The sequence below is a fragment of the Gobius niger genome (genome assembly GCF_951799975.1).
Source record: "Gobius niger genome assembly, chromosome: 2".
Lineage (NCBI taxonomy): Eukaryota > Metazoa > Chordata > Actinopteri > Gobiiformes > Gobiidae > Gobius > Gobius niger.
The window spans coordinates 7,450,275-7,470,617 of record NC_136853.1 but is presented as its reverse complement, the minus strand read 5'-3'; the positions used below and the strand labels follow the sequence as shown (position 1 = coordinate 7,470,617).

The 20,343-nt window shown below is 41.7% G+C and overlaps 1 protein-coding gene across 10 annotated transcripts in view; it reads right to left on the bottom strand.

The window, feature by feature from the left end:
* The window catches only part of nav3 (neuron navigator 3), a 541,592-nt gene that overhangs the window by 134,509 nt on the left and 386,740 nt on the right, over positions 1 to 20,343 (bottom strand). For all 10 annotated transcript variants that reach the window (XM_079582525.1, XM_079582518.1, XM_079582523.1 and 7 more), the window contains one exon: positions 7,809 to 7,917. In XM_079582525.1, coding sequence (XP_079438651.1) covers positions 7,809 to 7,917 — 109 coding nt within the window. The remainder of the gene's footprint in view (positions 1 to 7,808; positions 7,918 to 20,343) is intronic.

The following is a 20,343-nucleotide window of genomic DNA, read 5'->3' as shown; positions in this document are numbered from 1 at the left end:
ATATACAATGACTTCTAACGAGTTAAAGAGATTAATATAGTTGCATCACGCCTCATGCTTACAGTAGCTGCATCTCTACCACGATGTGTAATTCCTGGACGACAAAGCGCCTCCACAAATACAAAGGTTGTAATGCTTTACCGCACTTTTATATCTAACAGCCTTTCACATTGTTGACCATAATATTATAATATCCCGTCTTGAATCATGTGTTGGGATGAGTGGCACGGTGCTCAAAGCCCTATTGTCGCTGGAGAGGGAAACCTTGGGTTCGGTCTATTTGTATGACGCGCTGCTTGGATAGCACAGAAGCACAGACTTCAGCCAAATGCGTTTTGTTGCATTTCATTAAAAGAGTGTCTTTGGTTAACATACAAAGCAGATGGTAACAGTGCACACGTATTGCATGTAATCCAGGTGAAATGATGCATCAAACAAACGAGCTGTCAACAAAAACTACGGCGACCCCGGCCCCCTCTCTCTACTACTGGTTTCATTCACAAAAAGAGGTGAGCACCTTATGAAAACTCCGCCCGTGAACACGTGACCTCGAACCCCGCCCGTCACCACCCAGTCATGAGTGACAGCGCACTTTATGTTTTTTTTATGTTTTTTTTATTTTACCTTTATTTAACCAGGATAGTCCCACTGAGATTAAGAATCTCTTTTTTAGGGGAGTCCTGGTCCCAGAGGGGAATCTATTGTACATGTTTTTAGTGGAAACCGGAGTACCCGGAGGAAACCTACGCAGACACAGGGAGAACATGCAAACTCCACACAGAAAGGCCCCGTCCAGGTGGGAATCGAACCCGGGACCTTCTTGCTGCGCCACCGTGCCGCCGTGGCTCCTACAGGTGTTTTTCTGTAAACCTTGGTTCTTTAACCTTGCAGAAAAGCCCCCCCTAACCTGCGGGGTACCCCGAGGCTCAATTTTAGGCCCAATTCTGTTTTCATTGTACATGCTGCCATTGGGCTCAACTTTTTAAAGAAATGCAACATTCAGTTTCATTGCTTTGCAGGTGATGTACAGATCTACTTGCCTTTGGGCCTTAAATCTAACTCATCTGCTCCTTATGGACATGTCTTAAAGAGGTCAAAGACTGGATGTCGCTGAATTTTCTCAACTTGAATGAGAAAAAGACGTCTCACTGCTGTTTATCCACCAAAAGTCTTGGATTTCACATTGACAGTTCATTTCAGTTTGAAAAACAGATCAACACACTACAAAAAAAGGTTTTTCCCAACTCAGGCTTCTAAGTAAGGTAAAGCGCTACTTGCCTTTTAAACCAGTTTGAACAGGTTGTCCATGCATTGATCACCATGCATGGATTTAGATTATTGTAATTCTTTATATTTTGCTTTTAGAATCGACTTCAAAATTCTATTGCTTGTTTTTAAATCCATCCATGAACTGGCTCTGCCTTATTTATCTGAATTGTTGCCTTTGCCCCTGTCAGAGCTCCGCGATCCTCGGGCCAATGTTTGCTGGATCGTCCAAGATCTTATTTAAAAAGTAAAGGAGATAAAACAGGCCCTAAACTGTGGAACTCCCTCCCTCTGAACATTAGACCGGCCACTTCATTTGAGAGCTTCAAAACTCTGTTAAAGACTCATCCTTTTGCACAGGCTTTTAACACGAGATGAGCTGAGCATCTTCGGGCAGTGATGACTGTTTTGTTATTGTGCTTTATAAATAGACTTGACCTTGACCTTAATGCAAATCATCAAATACTGGGATAAAGAAAGTGTTGTCTATGCTCCCCCCCAAAAGCTCTGATTAACATTAAAGTAAACATTTTTTAATGTATACGGTTAAAAAGCTGGATACGTAATGTAGAAACATTTCAGAATTCTGCAGCCATTTCCCTGTGGATGTTGGCATCGGTCAAATATCGCAAATCCAAAAAATTGTCTTCCTGAAAATTTCGATATTCAAAAGCAAAATGGACACAACAGGACACTTGAGACATTTTGTTGTGGGCAATTTCACCAAAAATGCAGGTAAATGTGTTTCAGACCATATGTTTTGCATATTCAATGACCTTATGCAGTAAAAATAGTAGACCAATGTCATTACTTCTCAAGAAATGTCAATCTGATGGTAGTTGGAATCCAAAATGATGGGCAGAAATTCATGACATTTTTATTAAACAAAGTAAAGTATCAATGCACACTAGAGATTTCGTCAAGAATTTTCATCTGATTTTATTATTGCTTTATTGCTATAATTAGTGCCTCGTGGAAACATTGTACTTTGGGCTGATACAGCATGTTTTAACCCGGTCTAACCTGGATACAGACCTGATGCTGAACTCACACTGAACCAGTACTTCATGTAAGAAGTTCAAGCAAAACTTAAGTCGAAACATACTGCATGGTGGAGACAGATGTTTGTCATCCACTGGCACCGACCTCTGAGGCTGTTCTTTCTTCGCAAATGAACCTCAAAAGTCCTAAACTACAGCCAACACAAACGGCACCAGATAATCTTCATCTATCTTCGATTTTCTTTCCGCACCCAGAGCTTACGAACGACCCGTCTCTCGGCTCCACAGCCCTGGCCCTCTGCGATGAAATGTGTCCCTAAAACAATGGCTGCATCGATCGCGTCTCCTCCTCCTGCAGGTCTGCGACGGGAGGCAGAGGGGAGCGAAAGGAAGGCATTGAAGCGTCGCAGCGCAGGCTCCCATCTGTCAGCTCTGTCAGCAGCAGGGGAACCATCTTCTCTGCGCAAATGGGCCAAAACACGCATTAGAGAGGGGAATGCCAGCGGCGGTGGGCCAGGAAACCTTTCAAGGCACGTATAGTTGAAGCACATGAGAATAGACAGTATATCATAGTACCTTGTTTTAGAAAGTTAGAGTAGAATGTGTACTATAAGTTATGTAGACTTCCATTATTTCATTTTCCCATGTGGGTTTGGATTTTCCTCATATTAATGTTTAATATTTATCAATGAGTTTCTGGAGATTTTTTTTTTTTTTATTCATGCAAACTTGATGCTACATGCTAGCATCGGGCTAATGCTAACGGTTATCTAGCGCTAGCTACGACTACCGTTTTTTCACTTCTACTGAACAATCTGCTGTGAGAAAATATCCATATGGGCCCGATTTACACTTGACTTTATGTGTATGTGATAAATAAGTTTATATTTTGCCAGAAAATGGCTAAAATGAGTGAAAAATTGTGTTTCCCAAAAGATTCTATTTTCCCCCTCAGTGAGGCCACGCCCCCTTCTATGACGAGATGCCGTCTGTATCTATACAGACATCTCTGGAATCGCCCATATATGGTCATGTTTGAAAACAGTTAAGGGGGAAAACAATTTGGAGAAAAATCTAAACTTTCCCTAATTATTCAAAAACTACTTTAACAAATGCTGAATTATGAATATAGTTTTTTACTAAATAAAGATACAAAGTCATGGAGAGGAGCAAAGTGGTTCAACAGCCCATAAATACATAAATAATGGAGAATGCTAACCTGATGTCACATGTTAACGTCGTGCTAATGCTAATGACTGCCGTTTTTTTCCACTTCTACTAAACAATCTGTGATAAATTATCCATATGGGCCCGATTTACACTTGACTTTATTTATGTGTGATAAATCTATCTATTTTCCCCCTCAGCAAAGCCACGCTCCCTTCTATGACGAGTTGCCGTCTGTATCTATTGCTCTAAAAATCCAAATCTGCACTGACTCATGTAGAACTCGGAGTTTTGGATTCTCTGATTTCTGAAGAGAATGTAAACGCATCAGATCTGATTTCTCCAGTTACCTGGTTGCTTGGACCATGTAAACGCAGCCAGTGACTGATGTGACTTTGAAACAGATAATGCCAACAAAAGATTGAGTACAGGGTCTTTTCGTTATTCTCATGGGCTATGGAGCAGAGTTTCCTGTCACACATTCATTCATGCAGCAGGTGTACACAATGGGAGTGCAACTAAAGCAATCTCCCACATAGAGTAGATAAAAATAACATAAAGCATGAAGAACATCTCGACTGTGAGGACCTTGACGAGGATGGGTTTCATAGTTTCCATTAGCCTCTATCCCGAAGAAGGTTCAACTGAAGATTAATTCAGTGAATATTTCAATCTCACGGTTTTTCATGTGAGATGTTATCAGCATTATCGCATTACAGCCTACGGTGAGTCGATTAGGACAAAATCAATCATAACAGCACAAATTACCGCTATCATTTCCAGTGTCGCCCCGTGTTTGGCCCCGTCTAACAATAGCAACGCGTCCTGACGGCATGAGGTGCCCATCATCGCCTGAATCCCATTACTCCGCTCCTGATCGAGGTGACGGCTTTTAATTAAAACCAGGAAACGCGCGGACGCCGTGTCGCCGTAATAAATGACGGAGGTGGAAATGAGACCCTACACGGCCCTCCATAATGTCACATTGTGATGGAAGTAACTTTGTGTTCTGGAGACTTTCTGAATGACTTGTGCAGGTCGTTCACGGACTAAACCAGGACTACAAGGACTATAAGTTGACAGGGATGAGCTGAACCGGGACTGAAGCGGGTCTGTCAGTGAGGGAGAGTGTTTTGGTTCCTCGTTTTCTTCATCGTCCTCAAAGGGATAAACTCATGTCCTTTCCCAGGCTGATTCAGGGAACATCCAGTTCACTTAAAACCCGCTTTTAACCTGTTAACCCCCGCCTTAACCAAGCACATTTTCAAATCTAAAAGCTTCCTGCCTTTAGAGCTTACAACCTATAGGCCAGTGTGATAGTGAAGTCAAAGTGCTCCTAAGGTGTTATTACGCTTACAATATAGTTAACTCATTGACTGCCAGCCATTTTCAAATCAGAGAGCTCCCCACTGCCAGAGGTTTTTCAGGATTTTGACTGTTTTTTCAAGACCCACAGAACATTTTGGTCTATTTTAGGTCTATGTCAACACGAAACCCACCAAAAGAAAGATTAGACTCTCTTCTTTCATCTAAAAAAAAGTTTGTTTTCACCTCTTTCCATTCTTTAGTAATCGTCCGTAGAAAATACCCAAAACACCCAAAATGCAGTTTTCTGACCAAAAAGCCATGCTCAAGGCTTTGCTGCAGCTGTTCCCATTGAAAAACCCAATTGACGTCTGTAAACGTCATTGGCAGTCAATGAGTTAAGGGTGGGGAACCTTTTTCACACCAAGGTCCAGATAAAATTTTCCAAAGTACTGCAAGGGCCTTATAATTTAGCAACAAACAGTCTAGCATATATACAACACTGAGGTAGGACTGACAGTGCGGAGGATCATCATTTCTGTGCATGTCAGACTCACATAAGGCGCTGGCTGGAGCTGGCTGTGATAATGATGCTACTAGAAACTGGCTTTCCAAGTTTGGAGCTGCGTCTGAAACCTCAAATACGTAGCTTCTATGTCCTGATCCTTCACCTTTTATGAGGTTTACTTCTTCTTTAAGGTTATTGGCGGACAGCAGGCCAAACAAAAGCGCATGCCGCCCCTACTGTATTGCGTACGCAACAACATAGTGTCAAAATATAGACTTGTAAGGAGAACAAGCAAACAAGCAAAAAAATCCAAATGTTAGTTAGCATCAGAGGTCCCTATGCTAAAGTGGCTATGATAGTTTGCATTGAGGCTCCTTTCCCTAACTCCTTCCTAACTGACAGACCAATTCGGACGCTTCTTATCATGGCGGACGCTGACTCACATCCGGTTTGGCGTCAGACCTCTTAACAACTTAAGGGTTTCGGATTCAGCCAGAGTCAGTCTTGTGAAAGCTGCATTCTGGGCAAAACAACGAGGCGCATTAATTTGTTTTCGAGGTGTAATGGCGCTCGAGATTTGCCTTCTTCACCGATGCCAGCCCCTCGCCACATACTGGGCACACTGGCCTTTCACTCTGACAGAGAAGAAATCATTAATATGAACAATGCCTTGCAGGGCCTGGTCAAATGGTCTCACTCATCAACTCGTCTAAGCTCAGGTGAGAACATATCTCAGTATAAGTTGGCCTGTTCCTTTAAGCCTTGTTTTTTGGCACACGTTTTAACGCCCAATGGGAACATTTATTTGAAACCAGCCCATAAAGCACTTTTGAATTGGTTAAAAAAGTCGTTTGAGCTTGCCAGTTCTCCTTTCTTTGGTGCAGTTGGTGACTCACGGTTCTAGTTGAAGCTTTTGTTTGGTCCAAGGACGACACTTTATCCGACTGGTATAGATACTGCGTGTGTGGGCTGTGTCTGTTTTTATCAACGCATGAGTCACTCCCGCATCTTTTGTTTTTTGGGAGATGACATAAGAAGACACGGCTCGAGAAGACAGATAAGACAGCATTTCTTTGAGTTTCTTGCTCCGAGTGCTGGACGGCGCTGGCCGGTGATGCGAGAGGACGGGAGGACGGAGATGGTTTGGACATAAACGAGTGCAGGACAGTGAATATTCTTCTGAATGGATACAGGCTAAAGCAGCCGGCAGTATGCCGGAAATTGTAAATATAAATTTGATTTTATTTTCCCCTTTGTTTGTGTCTAAGGTGCATATGCGGTATATTGTTGTTTATTAATAGACACTGCAGGTGAAAAGGGGAAAATATGCATTTAGAGGAAAAAAAACTGCTGATGCCCTGTTATGAGAGAATACACACGAGTCTATTTTACTTTCATTTCTTAGCAGCAGTTTATGAAACTTTTTATACAGATATTGTCATATATTATCTTCGATACATGTTATTCCACGCTGCTGTGAATGTCTCAGGTCTTTCTGCAAAATATCTTGATAAACTTGTGAATACATTCTTCCATCGATGATATCATGTTGTCCAGGCCCTGAGGCAACAAAGACCCACACCATGATGCTCCTGCTCCAGACCTCACAGTGAGGAGAGGGTAAAGATCTTGGTGCTGTTCCATTTGCCCTCTACACATGACGTTGTGTGTTGCTCCCAAACTATTCAACTTGGGGTCCAACAGTCCACAGAATATTTCTCCAGTAGTGCTGTGGAGCATCCAATCGCTCTTTTGCAAACCACAAGTTTATATCGAAAGACCTGAGACATTCACAACAGTGTGGAATAAGTAAGTGAACCCCTGTATTAAACATCTGCTGATCCTTCTTTTGCAGCAATAACTGCTTTTCTGTAGTTGCAGGTTAGACGCTCACAACGATCAGGATGAATCTTGGACCATTCCTCTTAAAGGAACAGGCCACCGTTCTTCCATACTGAGATATGTTCTTGCCTGAGCGTAGACAAGTTGATGTGTGTCAGGTCTACACTCTGTGTAGTACTATAGCTCCAAATGGGGGTGAAGTTGGGCACAAAGACCAGACAGGTACGCATCAACTTGTCTAAGCTCAGGTAAGAACAGTATGGAAAAATGGTGGCCTGTTCCTTTAACAAAACTACTGCAGTTCAGCGAGATTCAGGCGGTGCACTTACTTATTCCTCCCTCTCCTGTTTACATGTTGTGGCCAATACAAATCTGATAAAATGTAAATGTTTGCCTGGTATTAGTATAAGCAGACACTGTCTATTCATTCTTATAATTTTGATGAAGGTCAGACCACATTTAGTGACTAATTTAGGCAGAATTGTGAGAAATTCAAAACGGTGTACTTGCTTTTTCCTCCCACTGTATAGGCAGATAGAAAACTTGGAATATAATTTTTCCTCATATTTGTGTCAGCAATCTCCAGCAAGTTTCAAATTGATATCTCTATCTTGCAAATCTAACCACACACTTGCCAGAAGAAAGATTTCTGAGTCACTGCGTTCAAACCAGACAAACAAAGCATGTACTTTTATGAAAGCCGTTTCCCGTTGTCCTACCTGTGGCTGATCTGGGTCCCTCTCAGGCTGGACATGGTCTCCTCCAGGTTCTGTCGGAGGTCGGCGATGTTCTTCACCGTCCTCATCCTCCGCGCCTCCGGGTCCTCTCCTGAAAGCACGCACATAAGATGGACGGTCATTTTCCACGCTGAAAACACACGGCTGGTCCGGAGAAGCAACACAGGTTTCAGAGGAAATTTAGACTGTAGCCCGTCCACTGTGTTTGCAAACATCTATCACTGCACATTACAAACCACTTTAGCAATAGGAAACCTGGAAGGAGAATGTGTTAGGAAGTATGGTGAGGTGCGGTATGTCTGTTTCATGACATTTATATCATTTATGTGGTTTCTCCATCATTGATGGACTAAATGAAGAAGTCTAGTGGCCTATGGATGCGCTACTGATGCAGAAAACTTCAATGAGTTTGATTCAGCATTTAGCTCACAGGACACTTTAAATGCTAATTTGTATCAAATGTAAAAATCTGTGCGTTCATGGCTCAGTAATGAGCTCTAACCAGGTTATAAATGAGTTCTAACTCGGCTTTGACCTCAGCTAAATGTAGTTGATGGAGCGACAATGGCCCTAAACACCTAGATTGCTCATAATTTGAGATTTATTTATTTGAATGGGCACTGTAAATATGCCAGATTATAGCAGAGATGCTAATTTACATCTGTAGTCCCTAATAGTCACTAAAAAAGTCACGATCTGGACACTTCATATATATTATTGCGTTTCTTTTCTCTTTTGTTTACTCTGAGGGGGCGTGGTGTTGTGCAGCTAACAGCTGTAAACCCCAAAACTTATCTCTCGCTTTCTGAAGCAGTTTACGAAGCAGAGCAACTTCCCATGATCCCATCCCAAAGATCAAAGCAGCTGAGATTTAAACGTTTCTCTGAGTTTTTAAATGGTTAAAATCTGTCCAAGGACGACTAAGAAACATCCTGTTAAAGTCTTCAATCCGAGAACCAGGCTGGTTCGAGAACACGCGGTCTTTCAAAACGTGTCAACAATGTTGTCCTTGAAAATTGACTTGAAACTAATATATTTACGCATTTGCCTCTTCACATAACGTTAGTGGCTGAGGAGAGAGGAGTTTATCAGAAAGGAGAGTGTAAAACTAGCCTCTGTTTCGCTTAGGATTTCTCAGGAACCGAGGCACGCGGTAGAATTAAACTGTTTCCACCTACGGAGAGCTTAGAGTCTCGTCTTTCAAACGAGCCACAGCATGTGTCCATAGCTAAAACACAGAATATGCTGTGGTGCTACAAATATCATGAGAAATGGTCTGGATTGTTGGCGCTCAACAGCTAAATGTAACATTTTTCTTAAATGTCAGAGTTGGGTCCAGTGTCAGTCCCGGGTATTTGAACTCTGATGAGACCCAGCTCCTTCCAGGAAAACCCTGGACTGCTTTAAATCAGTAGCTGTTTTACTGAACATCATAAAGACTGTTTTCTTTTTATTAAGTTGCAATCATGATTCCTTGACCCACATTTTTGAACCTTCTTCGAGATTTTTGATGGCTAAATGCTAACGGATATAGGAAAAATACATTGAGCAGGCTAACAGACCGAAAAGCCACTTCTCCTTTTTATTTCTATGCTTGAGGATCCTATTGAGAATGAAAGGAACAAAAATCATTCTAAAATAGGACTAAACCAGTGTGAAATCTAAACCATGCCTAAAGGTGAACTGAGGACTGACCCTCTCCACTGACCATGCAGCATGGACATGGCTGAGCGCTCCTGACACGTGCCTGACTGCCTTTCACTGACAGACAGAGTGAGTGACGGCGTTAGCATGTGGCTGCAGTACAAGTGTCGATCACTCTTCCTCAGTCACACGTACAGCAGGCAGGCTCGTCCTCATCGCTGGCATGTCTTTCTATGGACCCGTTTAAAACATGGCACCACTGGCTGTCTGCTGTCAGCGGCTCGTGCTTCCCGTCAGTCAGAAAACGCTCCTCTGTTCATGAAGATCTAATAGTATTCTGGGATCTGCACGCCAAATTCTAATAGCAATAGCAATCTCAATTTGTCGTCTCGTGTTTTAGTCCTGTTGTTTCGCCGTATTAGCTTTGTTTTCTCCATTCATTCCCAGGGTTCAGATATTCACTGTATCGCTGTCCCATGTTCAATAAATAATGGTCATGGAGTGTAAATACTGTTTTAAAGTAGGAAACAAATGTTATGTTTGATCTAATTGAACTGAATGATTTGAAGTGACAGAGGAAAATCTATGAACAAAGTCTATGCAACTGAAATGAAATTAGAAAAAACTGCAAAAACAATATTTTCTTGCCAGATATGACATAAGTTATGTCAAAGTATCAAGGAAATAAGTGGTGTTTCCATTTGATTACTTTGCACTGGGTTCGAAGGGCCAGTCACAAGATGGCCGCCCGAATTACCACTTGTTCCAACAAATTTGGAAACAGAAAATGTCCAAATGTTTTCCCTGATCATTTTTTGGACATGATTCATCTCGCCCATATATGGTCGTGTTTGAAAACAGTTAAGGGGGGAAACAATTTGGAGAAAAATATAAACTTTTCATAATTATTCAAAAACAGCTTTAACAAATGCTGAATTATGAATATAGTTTCTACTAAATAAAGATACAAAGACATGGAGAGGAGCAAAGTGGTTCAACAGCCCATAAATACAGAAAAAACGGAGACTGCTAACATGATGCTGGGCTAATGCTAACACTAGCTAGCGCTCGCTATGACTGCCATTTCTTCACTTCTACTGAACAATCTGCTGTGAAGAAACATCCTTCTGGACCCGATTTAGACTAAACTTTATTTGTATGTGATAAATAAGTTCATGACACGATGCTGTCTCTATCAATGGCTAGAAGTCCTTTTATAGATACAGACGACATGTTTGAAACTGCTCATATATGGTCATGTTCAAAGCAGCCAGAGGGGGAAAACAAAGAAGGGAAAAAACAGAACTTTCTCCCATTTCTCCACCATTACTTTAACAAATGCCAAACTATGAATGTACTTTTGTACTAAATAAAAAAACAATACAATATGACGAGGAGCAAAGAGGTTCAACAGCCCATAAACACTTAAAATACAGACAATACTAAAAACCAGGAAGCTACCTTAGCTTCATGCTACGTTAGCTAACAAGTGCTGCTTTTCGCTTCTACTGAACAATTTGTTGCGAAAAAAAACAAAAAACATCCATATGGACCCGATTTTGGCTTGACATTATTGATGTGTGATAAATATGTTTATAGTCTGCGAGAAAACTGCTAAAATCGTGAAAAATTGTGCTTCCAATGAAAGGTTTACTTCCCCCTCGGCGAGGCCACACCCCCTGGAAGCGTTGCCATCTGCATCTGACCAACATCAAGCACATCATTTTGAATATACCACAATATAATTCTTGTCTCCACCAACTTTATTTTAAATCATAGGCTGTTTGAAATGTCGTGATGTCATGCGAGCACAACCTATTGGTGACACGTCTTGCTCATGGGCACATATATATGAGCCACTGTTGCCCTGTGACTATCGCTGCCATGTTGACCCGCCAAACAGAGCAGTGAGCGGCGAGACTTTGTTCAGTATTCTGTGGGGCGCCGCGGATATCGGCGAACTGACTCCACTAAGACGGGGCTTAATGTGGACAGACAGAGATGATCCACACACGCCTCTGGAGGAGTCGAGCTCGCCCGCCCAGGTCTGGTCTATCGGCTTCCTGCCACTATCAACTTCATCTTTGGAGAGAGACCGCGTGGTCCGTCAAACAGAGAGAGTGCTTTTAGTGCAACACAACGCAACACAAAACAACACAACAAAGGCAGATAGACACATTATCAAACGCTGCAGTGCTTCATCTGAACTAGTTAATGGTTAATATGTATTAGCTTGTGATTTTTTAAACAACTTAGTACAAATAATTGTCTCATGTTCGAAGCTGCCAGAGTGAAAACAAAGAGGGAAAATAACGACTCTTTCACCCATTACGCCACCAACACTAACACATGCTGAATTATGATTATATTTTCCACTTTATAAAGAGACAGTGATATCGAGAGGAACAAAGTGGTTGAAGACAGAAATAAAACAGAGAAGCAGTGTTTGATTCTGACGCCGGCCAGTCCAGTGAACTTTTCAGAGTCCGTTAGCTCAATGTATTTATCCAATAGCTGGGTTGCAGGTCTCAGCGTTCTAAAGGCTTTTAATATTATATAGAAGAAAAAATATTTTGTTTTTGAGGAAATGTTTGGTCTTGTACAGAAAGATTGTGCACCCAGTGACTGATATTAATGATCATTTTTGTAATTCATATATTTTCTTTTTAGCTACGAATTGTGAAAGTGTAATGCTGTTAATAGGAAAAACTGGCTCCGCCCCCACCGGGTCCTGTGACATCATCACATTCTAGAACCTGCAACCCAGCAATAGCCGTTAGCTTTAGGCAGAGGTGGGAGACTCCAGTCACATGACTTGACTCGAGTCAGACTTACTTGACCAAAGCTCCACAAAGACTTGACTTGACTCGGGACTTTCTGTTTGTGACTTGAGGCTTAGCTTGGACTTGAGGCCAATGACACTCAATGACTCGCTGTGACTTTATAGTTATTATTTATTAGAGGGAAAGTGGTGCATCTATGTTTACATTTGCACATGCTTTTTCGGTTTCCCGATGGAGCATCTGATCAATACAGCGGGAAAAGGCAGGAGGAAAATACGACGTGTTTCTTTGGATGCATTGAAGGAGGAGCCTCCAGAACCACGATGTGTAAGAGCTGCATTAATGACAGAAATCTTGGGGCTTTTCTGTGTTTTAAGGTGTTCTCACAAAGTTACAGCAGCGGGACTGAAGGCTGTGCGGAATGAGCAGGGGCGAATCTGAGCATACAGGGGCTGGGGCGTTACAGGGGAACCACTGACAGAAAAACTGCCAGAAACTAACAAAAATAAAAAAAAACATTATTTTATATTTATCCTTCAGACTGCAGGGAAAAGCAGATCATGTTTAAAAAAATATATTTGCATTTTTTTTTAAGTAGGTCCCCCGGGCCCCTTCCTTAAAATGCTGTACCAGTAATTTTGCACGTAGACTGGAGCATTTAGAATATATATATTTTACAATTTGTAAGAAATTTGAATATTAATTAGACTTTAAATGCAAATCCGTTACATTTTAAAAAGTATGATTTTAGCCTAAATATTCAAAATCGCTAAATCTTGAGAAAGCACTTTATATTTTGGGGCGGACATATTTTGAAAAGAAGAATTAGGCTTAACGCTGACGCTGCCGGCTAAAGAAAGACTTGACACTTATTCTCAGCTGTCCCCAAGCCTCTTAGAAATCATTAACGAATGTGCAGAACTTTTGAGATGTTTCTTACAAAGTGGCGTATAAAAGTGGACTCTGGGCTAAATGCTAAATCAAATTCAGTTTCTGCTTTTTGTAGTTCCAGAAACACATACAGAGCTCGAAACACCATCTAATGAGACCTATAAATGGCCTATAAATGCCATGAAACGGACGCAACACATCTCCCCATACTTTACTATTGCGCCTGGCTCTCTATTCATTTCAATGGGGACAGAACGCTTCATTCAAAAGGGTCTGGAATTCAAAGTCAATAAAGGAGCAGGCTCGCATGGCTAAAGGCATTTTTATGATTTCTACGGTTCAGCAGCCCATGAATACATAAATAACAAAGGATGCTAACCATAATCCTAACGTTAGCTTCATGCTACATGCTAAAGCTAGCTTAAAGTGCCATTTTTTCACTTCTACTGGACAATTTGCTGTGACAAAACATCTGGACCAGAAAATTGCGATTCCCGTAAGAAGCTTCCCTTCATTTTCATTTGATTTAACAAATGAAGAGGTAGAATTTCCTTGATGGACCTATGAATATTACTCTAAACCTACAAAGGATCACATTTTTCACTTTAAAGTGACACAATAAAGGTGTTGAGTTGAGTTTTAAGTGCACTATAAAGAAATGTAAAGCCTAATGGTTCTAAAAATCCGGCTCTGCCAAGAAAAAGCAACTTCCTTTCGGACAACTTTAGATCTGGAAAAAGCAATTTCATGGTTGACGGGATTTGTTTAATTTACCGTGTTGATTCAAAAATGCTCCGTCCACTTTTAGTTATAACACCAGCAGCTGCCCAGAGCGTTAAAGGGACACATCCTCACGTCACCAGCGCGGGTCAGCATTAGCATGCACAGAGCTGAGCCAATAACATCCCTGCATACTAAACATGTATTACCAGATGGTGAGTAAGACCCAAATACCAGGACTAAACCAGGACTAAACCAGGACTCAACCAGGACTAAACCAGGACTAAACTGAACTATATCACACAGAGTAAATGAATAAAACAAAACGGAACATTCAGCAGCGATCTTAAAGTCGTACTGTGTAACATTTCACACATTTAATCACATAAAACATGGGATTCTCTGGCAGTAATGAAAATGACTCTACACTGTTGTTGGTCTCCTGTGGTTCCCAAAGTGGGGTCCGGGGCCGCCACGGGGTCTCAGAGGCCCCGTGTCTGCGTAGGTTTACTCAGGGAACTCTGGTTACCCTTACTACTAAAAACATGTACAATAGGTTCCCCTCTGGGGCCAGGACTCTCGTGAAAAAGAGATTCTTAATCTCAGTGGGACTATCCTGGTTGAATAAAGGTCGAATAAAAAAATAAAAAAATAAAATAATTAAAGGGATAATTCAGGATTTTTGACATATGGCCTCATTTCCTAGTTATCCAGAGTGTTGCTGATTTCTGGAGATTTTTTTTTTTTTTTGTAATTCATGCAGTTCTTATATTTGAAGAGTTTCGTGGCGCTAGGCTAGTTTTATGCTAGTGCATTTCTATAGTATCAGCTAGCCTGCATTAAAAACAGTCTGACCCGCTCCACAGAGCACCTGGCAAATCACTGATAACACCAGACTAACCATATAAATGTCTGTGTCCATAGAGTATTTTTTAACCATTTTGCATTTAGAATACCTTATATTTGAGCAGCATCAGCTTCGTGGTTGTATAAGCTACGCAGCGGCGGAGTGATCTGCTAGAAAATAGTCCCTCAAAATGCGATCATTCATGTGATGCAGGTTAGTTATATTCCAAAAAATATTCAATTATATCAACACAGACATTTATGTGGTTAGTCTGGTGTTATAAGTGATTTGCCTCAGGTGCACTGTGGAGCGGGTCACACTGTTTTTAATGCAGGCTAGCTGATACCATAGAAATGCACTAGCCTAGCATTAGCCTAGCGCCACAAAACTCTTCAAATATAAGTACTGCATGAATTACAAAAAAATAATATCTCCAGAAATCAGCAGCACTCTGGATAACTAGGAAATGAGGCCCTATGTCAAAAATCGTGTGTGAACATGAGGCAGAGCCAATGATTCAAAATTCAAACATGGTATATTTTTGAACACAAGAGGCCGCCATATAGATGGTTTTAGGCTAAAGTTTTTTCAGGGCCCCCCCCATATGATGTATGTCTGTCTGTCTGTCAGATTTCTCTCTCTCTCTACAATGAAAAGATAGAGAGTCCTGGTTTAGTCTCGGCTACAAAGTCATCTGATGAAGCCTTACATGTGAGGGAGTCCTTTTGCCCAGGGGCCCTTCAGCCTGCTGGGCCCCTGGTAACTGTCTACTGCCTCCTTAGTGTGATCCGGCCTGGGTTTTATCAACCAATGCCAAGGCAAACCCCCCTGATCATAACGTCAGTGGAAAACCTTAAAGGGCCACCGTTTCTCCATACTGAGATATGTTACATACAAAATTAAACATGTCGATTTTCGAAGCGGATAAAAAGGGGAACTATATTGTAAGGCGTAGTAATTTTAGGAGCACTTCGACTTTATTGTGCTCCTAAGGTATAATTACTCTTAGAAAGCTGCTAGAAGGGGCTAGATGCAAGTTAGCCATTTTATACTCACTACTGCCACCTCAGGTCTTATGTGTAACTGCAGCTTCTATATTAAGCTCGTGCATGACGGCGCTTTGGACCCGAATTAACACCTTTCTGAATGACAGTGCAGGATTTTAGAGGCAGTTGTGGTGAACAGGTCTGAGCTCATTCTACACATGAGGACATGGCTGGAACATGTAGTGGGAGGAAAATACTTTAACATTTTTAAACTCTGTATAGTTCCTTTAAATAGGGGAAACGTGGAAGACTTCACCCCCATTTGGAGCTATACGTTTGTTAAGTGTGACATGTGACATAAAAAACTCTTAAAAACAACCATCAATATTTCTGAAACTCAACGGAGAGTTACTGAACCTACTTACTTCTCAGACTCATTAGCCAAAAATGCTGCACCTACTGTTGAAAAAGTTTTATTTACTAAAGTCGGTACTTCCGAGGTTAGCGTAGCTGCTGCGCCCCTAGCTATCATGTAATAAAGGCGAGTTGTCTCATTCGCGTTGCTGGCCAATAGAGGGCGACGTCCGCACACGGCGGCCATCTTGCCACAGGGAGCTCGCTCACTCGTTGTGTTTTATGGTGCATGTACTTTTAAATAACCATAACTTGCTCAATTTTGTACCGATTTTCAAACGGTTTGGTTTGTTATAAACGACAGAGATGTAGTTATGATACTGCAAACATATGAACATGAACAGGATCAACGTGTTCCAGCATTCAGAATTATAGCCACATTAATAACATTTGTAAGAAACCAAACCGTCAAGATTTCAGCGAGATAAGAGGATTTGTGTTCGTACCTTTCTTCAGACACCACAGAGCTCGCCAGAAAGCTTCCCTGTGGCAAGATGGCCGCCTGTGATGCCGGAAGTGACTCCGCCTTAAGACATTTAGCCTGTATTATATGATATCTATGGCTGCACCGTTAGCATTTTTCTCCGCTAACCCGGAAGTAGTAATTTCGGTAAATATGACTTTTATAGCAGTAGGTTCAGCATCTTTGGCTCATAGGTCTGAGAAATAAGTCTGTTCAGTAACTGTTGAGTTTCAGAAATATGGATTGTGGTATTAAAGATTTTTTTGTTGTTTCTCGCACATCTGCGGACCCGGAAGTAGAGCTGTGACGTCACCACTTATCAAACGTATGAATATGCTAGGAGAGCAGGGGCGGACTGGCCATATGTCCATTCTGGAAGAGCACAGAAGGGCCACTGGCTCTAGGGCCACCGGTCTGTCTGGCCTCTCACTTTACCTTACCCTTATCCCGGGCGCAACCGAGCTTTACCCAAATCTAAAAGCATAAAAGAAAAGCATCCAAAAACAAAAATGTGCAGGAAAAGCAACAAACACACAACAAAATGTGACGAAAAAATGACGACAAAGCAATGAAAAAAGCAATGAAAATACAACAAAAACATGACAAAAAAACCAACGAAAAACAACAGACGAAAACACAACGAAAAAGTGACAAAAAAGTGACGAAAAAGCAGCAAAAAGCCACAAAAAAGTAATGAAAAAGCAGCAAAAAGCAACTAAAACATGACAAAAATGCAGCGACAACGTGACAAAAAGTTACCCTCACTTTTCTAGATTCTTGCTTTCAAATGAAGCGTTACAGTGTTGCTCTCCAGTCAAGAAGCCTTTAGATTTGGGTAAAGCCGAACTGGAGAAAATGCTCTTGGTGATGGCGGGTGGTAAGAGGTATTATGTCTTTGTGGAAGTGTCGGATTTATACTAATTTGGACCAGGCTGGCCAGAGTACAGGGCTGTTTTTCAGTCCCAGTCCGCCCCTGAAGGAGAGGCTAAATGCTACCAACATTTGCATGACTGAGCTCACGCACAAAAACCAGACAGGTACGCATCAACTCGTCTAAGCTCAGGGAAGAACATATCTCAGTATGGAAAAACGGTGCCTGTTCCTTTAAGCTGGGTTTACACTGTGTGCGATTTTCACTGCAGTGTTAGCACGATCTTTCAGTTTGTTGCTGGTAAAGCCATTCTACTGCATTTGAATGAATCAGAAAGTAAGTATTTCCAAAAAAGAGAGAAAAGCTTTGAATGAGATACAACCAGCCGACCAGAGGCTCGTTAACCTCAAAAACACAAAAGTAAAAATATCTGTTCCCGCTTTATCAGAGAATCAGGAGATGCACCGCCCGCATTGGGATTCAGCGCGGTGTCCGGCTCTCGGCCAGAGTGAAGTGTGAAGCAGCCAAACTGTGCTTTCCGACTCGAATCAAAGCCGTGTTAGGTCAGCGCCCCGCGGAGCCGGCGCTCTGACAGGGCTGATTTAAAGGCGTTGTGTAACAGAGGAGAAGGTGCTCTGAGACGTGGGAGGGGTGGGGAGGCTCTCACGCCGTGACATGCAACACTTTGTAACGTTCACCGCACATGTATGATGAGCAAGAATGAGGCAAAGATGAAGGAATTAGTGCGTAGTATATCGGCAACTGTGGAGAGTGAGGTTCAAAACGCTAATCTCGTGTCCTTGGGCAAGACACTTCAAGCAACTCGTTAAGTGTCAAGGTAAGCAGTGGCTCCTCCTGAAGTGAACACATGACTGATTAACAACACATTGAGGCTGTGCTGTTTTGGGGATGTAGCTGTAGAGCGCCAACAATCCAGACCATTTTTCATGATATTTGTAGCACCACAGCGTATTCTATGTTACAGCTATGGACACATGCGATGGCTTGTTTGAAAGACGAGACTCTAAGCTCTCCGTAGGTGAAAACAGTTTAATTCAGTGCCTCGGGTCCTGAGAAATCTAAGCTAAACAGAGGCTGAATTTGATTTTCTAGATTCGGAGATAATGTGTGTTTTATGAAACACTCTCCTTTCTGATTAATTCCTCTCTCCTCTCTGGACGGACACTAACGTTATGTGAAGAGGCAAATGCCTAAATATATTAGTTTCAAGTCAATTTTCAACGACAACATTGTTGACATGTTTTGAAACATGGGTGTTCTCGATCTCCTTTTATGGCGTGTGCATTTAAACAGCCTGGTTCTGGATTGAAGACTTTAACAGGATGTTTCTCAGTCCTCCTAGGATCGATTTTGACCATTTAAAAACTCAAAGAAATGTTAAAATTTCAACTTTCAATCTATACATGTGAAGCTGCTCTGCTTTGTCAAATGCTCCAGAGAGAGAAGTGTCGGGTTTACAGCTGTTCACTACACAACACCACGCCCCCTCAGACTAACACCACGCCCCCTCAGACTAACACCACGCCCCCTCAGACTAACACCACGCCCCCTCAGACTAACACCACGCCCCAGCCCTTCACAAGTTTTTAATCGTAATTTATTTCACTTCTGTTCAACACAGAGCTACCAAAACCATATATAATGCTTACTAGAGTATCTAGTTTCATAATATGAAAAAAAAAAAAAGTTTTTGGCACTCAACGCATGGGAGCGAAAAACAAGTTTTTCCGTTTTTGGCATTTTATGTGTTACCAGAGTCAAGTGAGACTTAAGAACATGTTGCAATATTTCTTTAGAATTTTGTACTACAGCAAAAGAAATACAACCCCATACCACTACCACTACTACTAGCTTAATGTAGTAACAGTTGTACGATTAGGGAGTCATTTATCAAAACAAATAGTGCAAGATGAAAGATAAAACATGCTTTTGTGGGCAGGTTTTCCTGTTTTACATTTGAAGTTTCCTGTATTACAACATTAGGGCGTCACTTCTGATACGTAAAAGACAGAATGCAAAACTGCGTGGGGAAAAAATGGAAATAAAAATGCAGAAATGACTTTTGCAAAGGTAAGAGCGTCATTCACAAAATCATTCAAAGTGCTTCACATTTCAAAGACCAAATAAGTGACTGCAGACACAAATAAAACAGGGCTGCCAGTGTTGGAGAGAATACTTTGAAATTGTATTTAGTCCCAGAATACTGATGACTCGACTTAGAATGTATTTTGTGATTGTTGTCCGTTACTTTGTCCAATCAGAGTATTGTATCTAAATACTTTCGATGAAGCTGAAATGTACTGATTGAGAAGTGCTTTTAATTCCTTTGGTTTCAGGAACGATTTCTAAATACCCCCACCTGAAAGAGCAACTGCACCGGGATATACAGTCACTCTTTCATCTGAATGCACATCTCATTGGCTGAACAGCTTGGGCCTGTTTAGTGCCTTGATGGGAGGCCCTGAGGGAACATCAGGCAACCTGTGAGAGCGGGGAGTGATAGTGGGGAGTAAGTGCTGCTGCTGCTGTGAGTCCAGCCCTCGGGCAGCTGTGGCTACACACAGGGAAAACTGTCCTTTGTGCAGCGCTTTGGGTGACTTGTGTCATGTGAAAAGACCGACACAAATATGGTTCCCCCCCGTTTTATTGCACTGGGCTGCATTCCATATTTTTTATCATAGTTTCTGACCCAGCCTTGATTAGTTTTCGTTAGCTTTAGCATGCTATTGCTAACCACGGTGATCAGGGGTTGAATTCTCCGGGTTCTCCGCTTTAAAATGATTTACAGCATGGCCATATTCACTTAGATGTAGGTGGTAAAAGTTATGTTTTTAAGGTGCTAAGAGCCAAAACTAGTATTGGATATTTGTAGCTGAT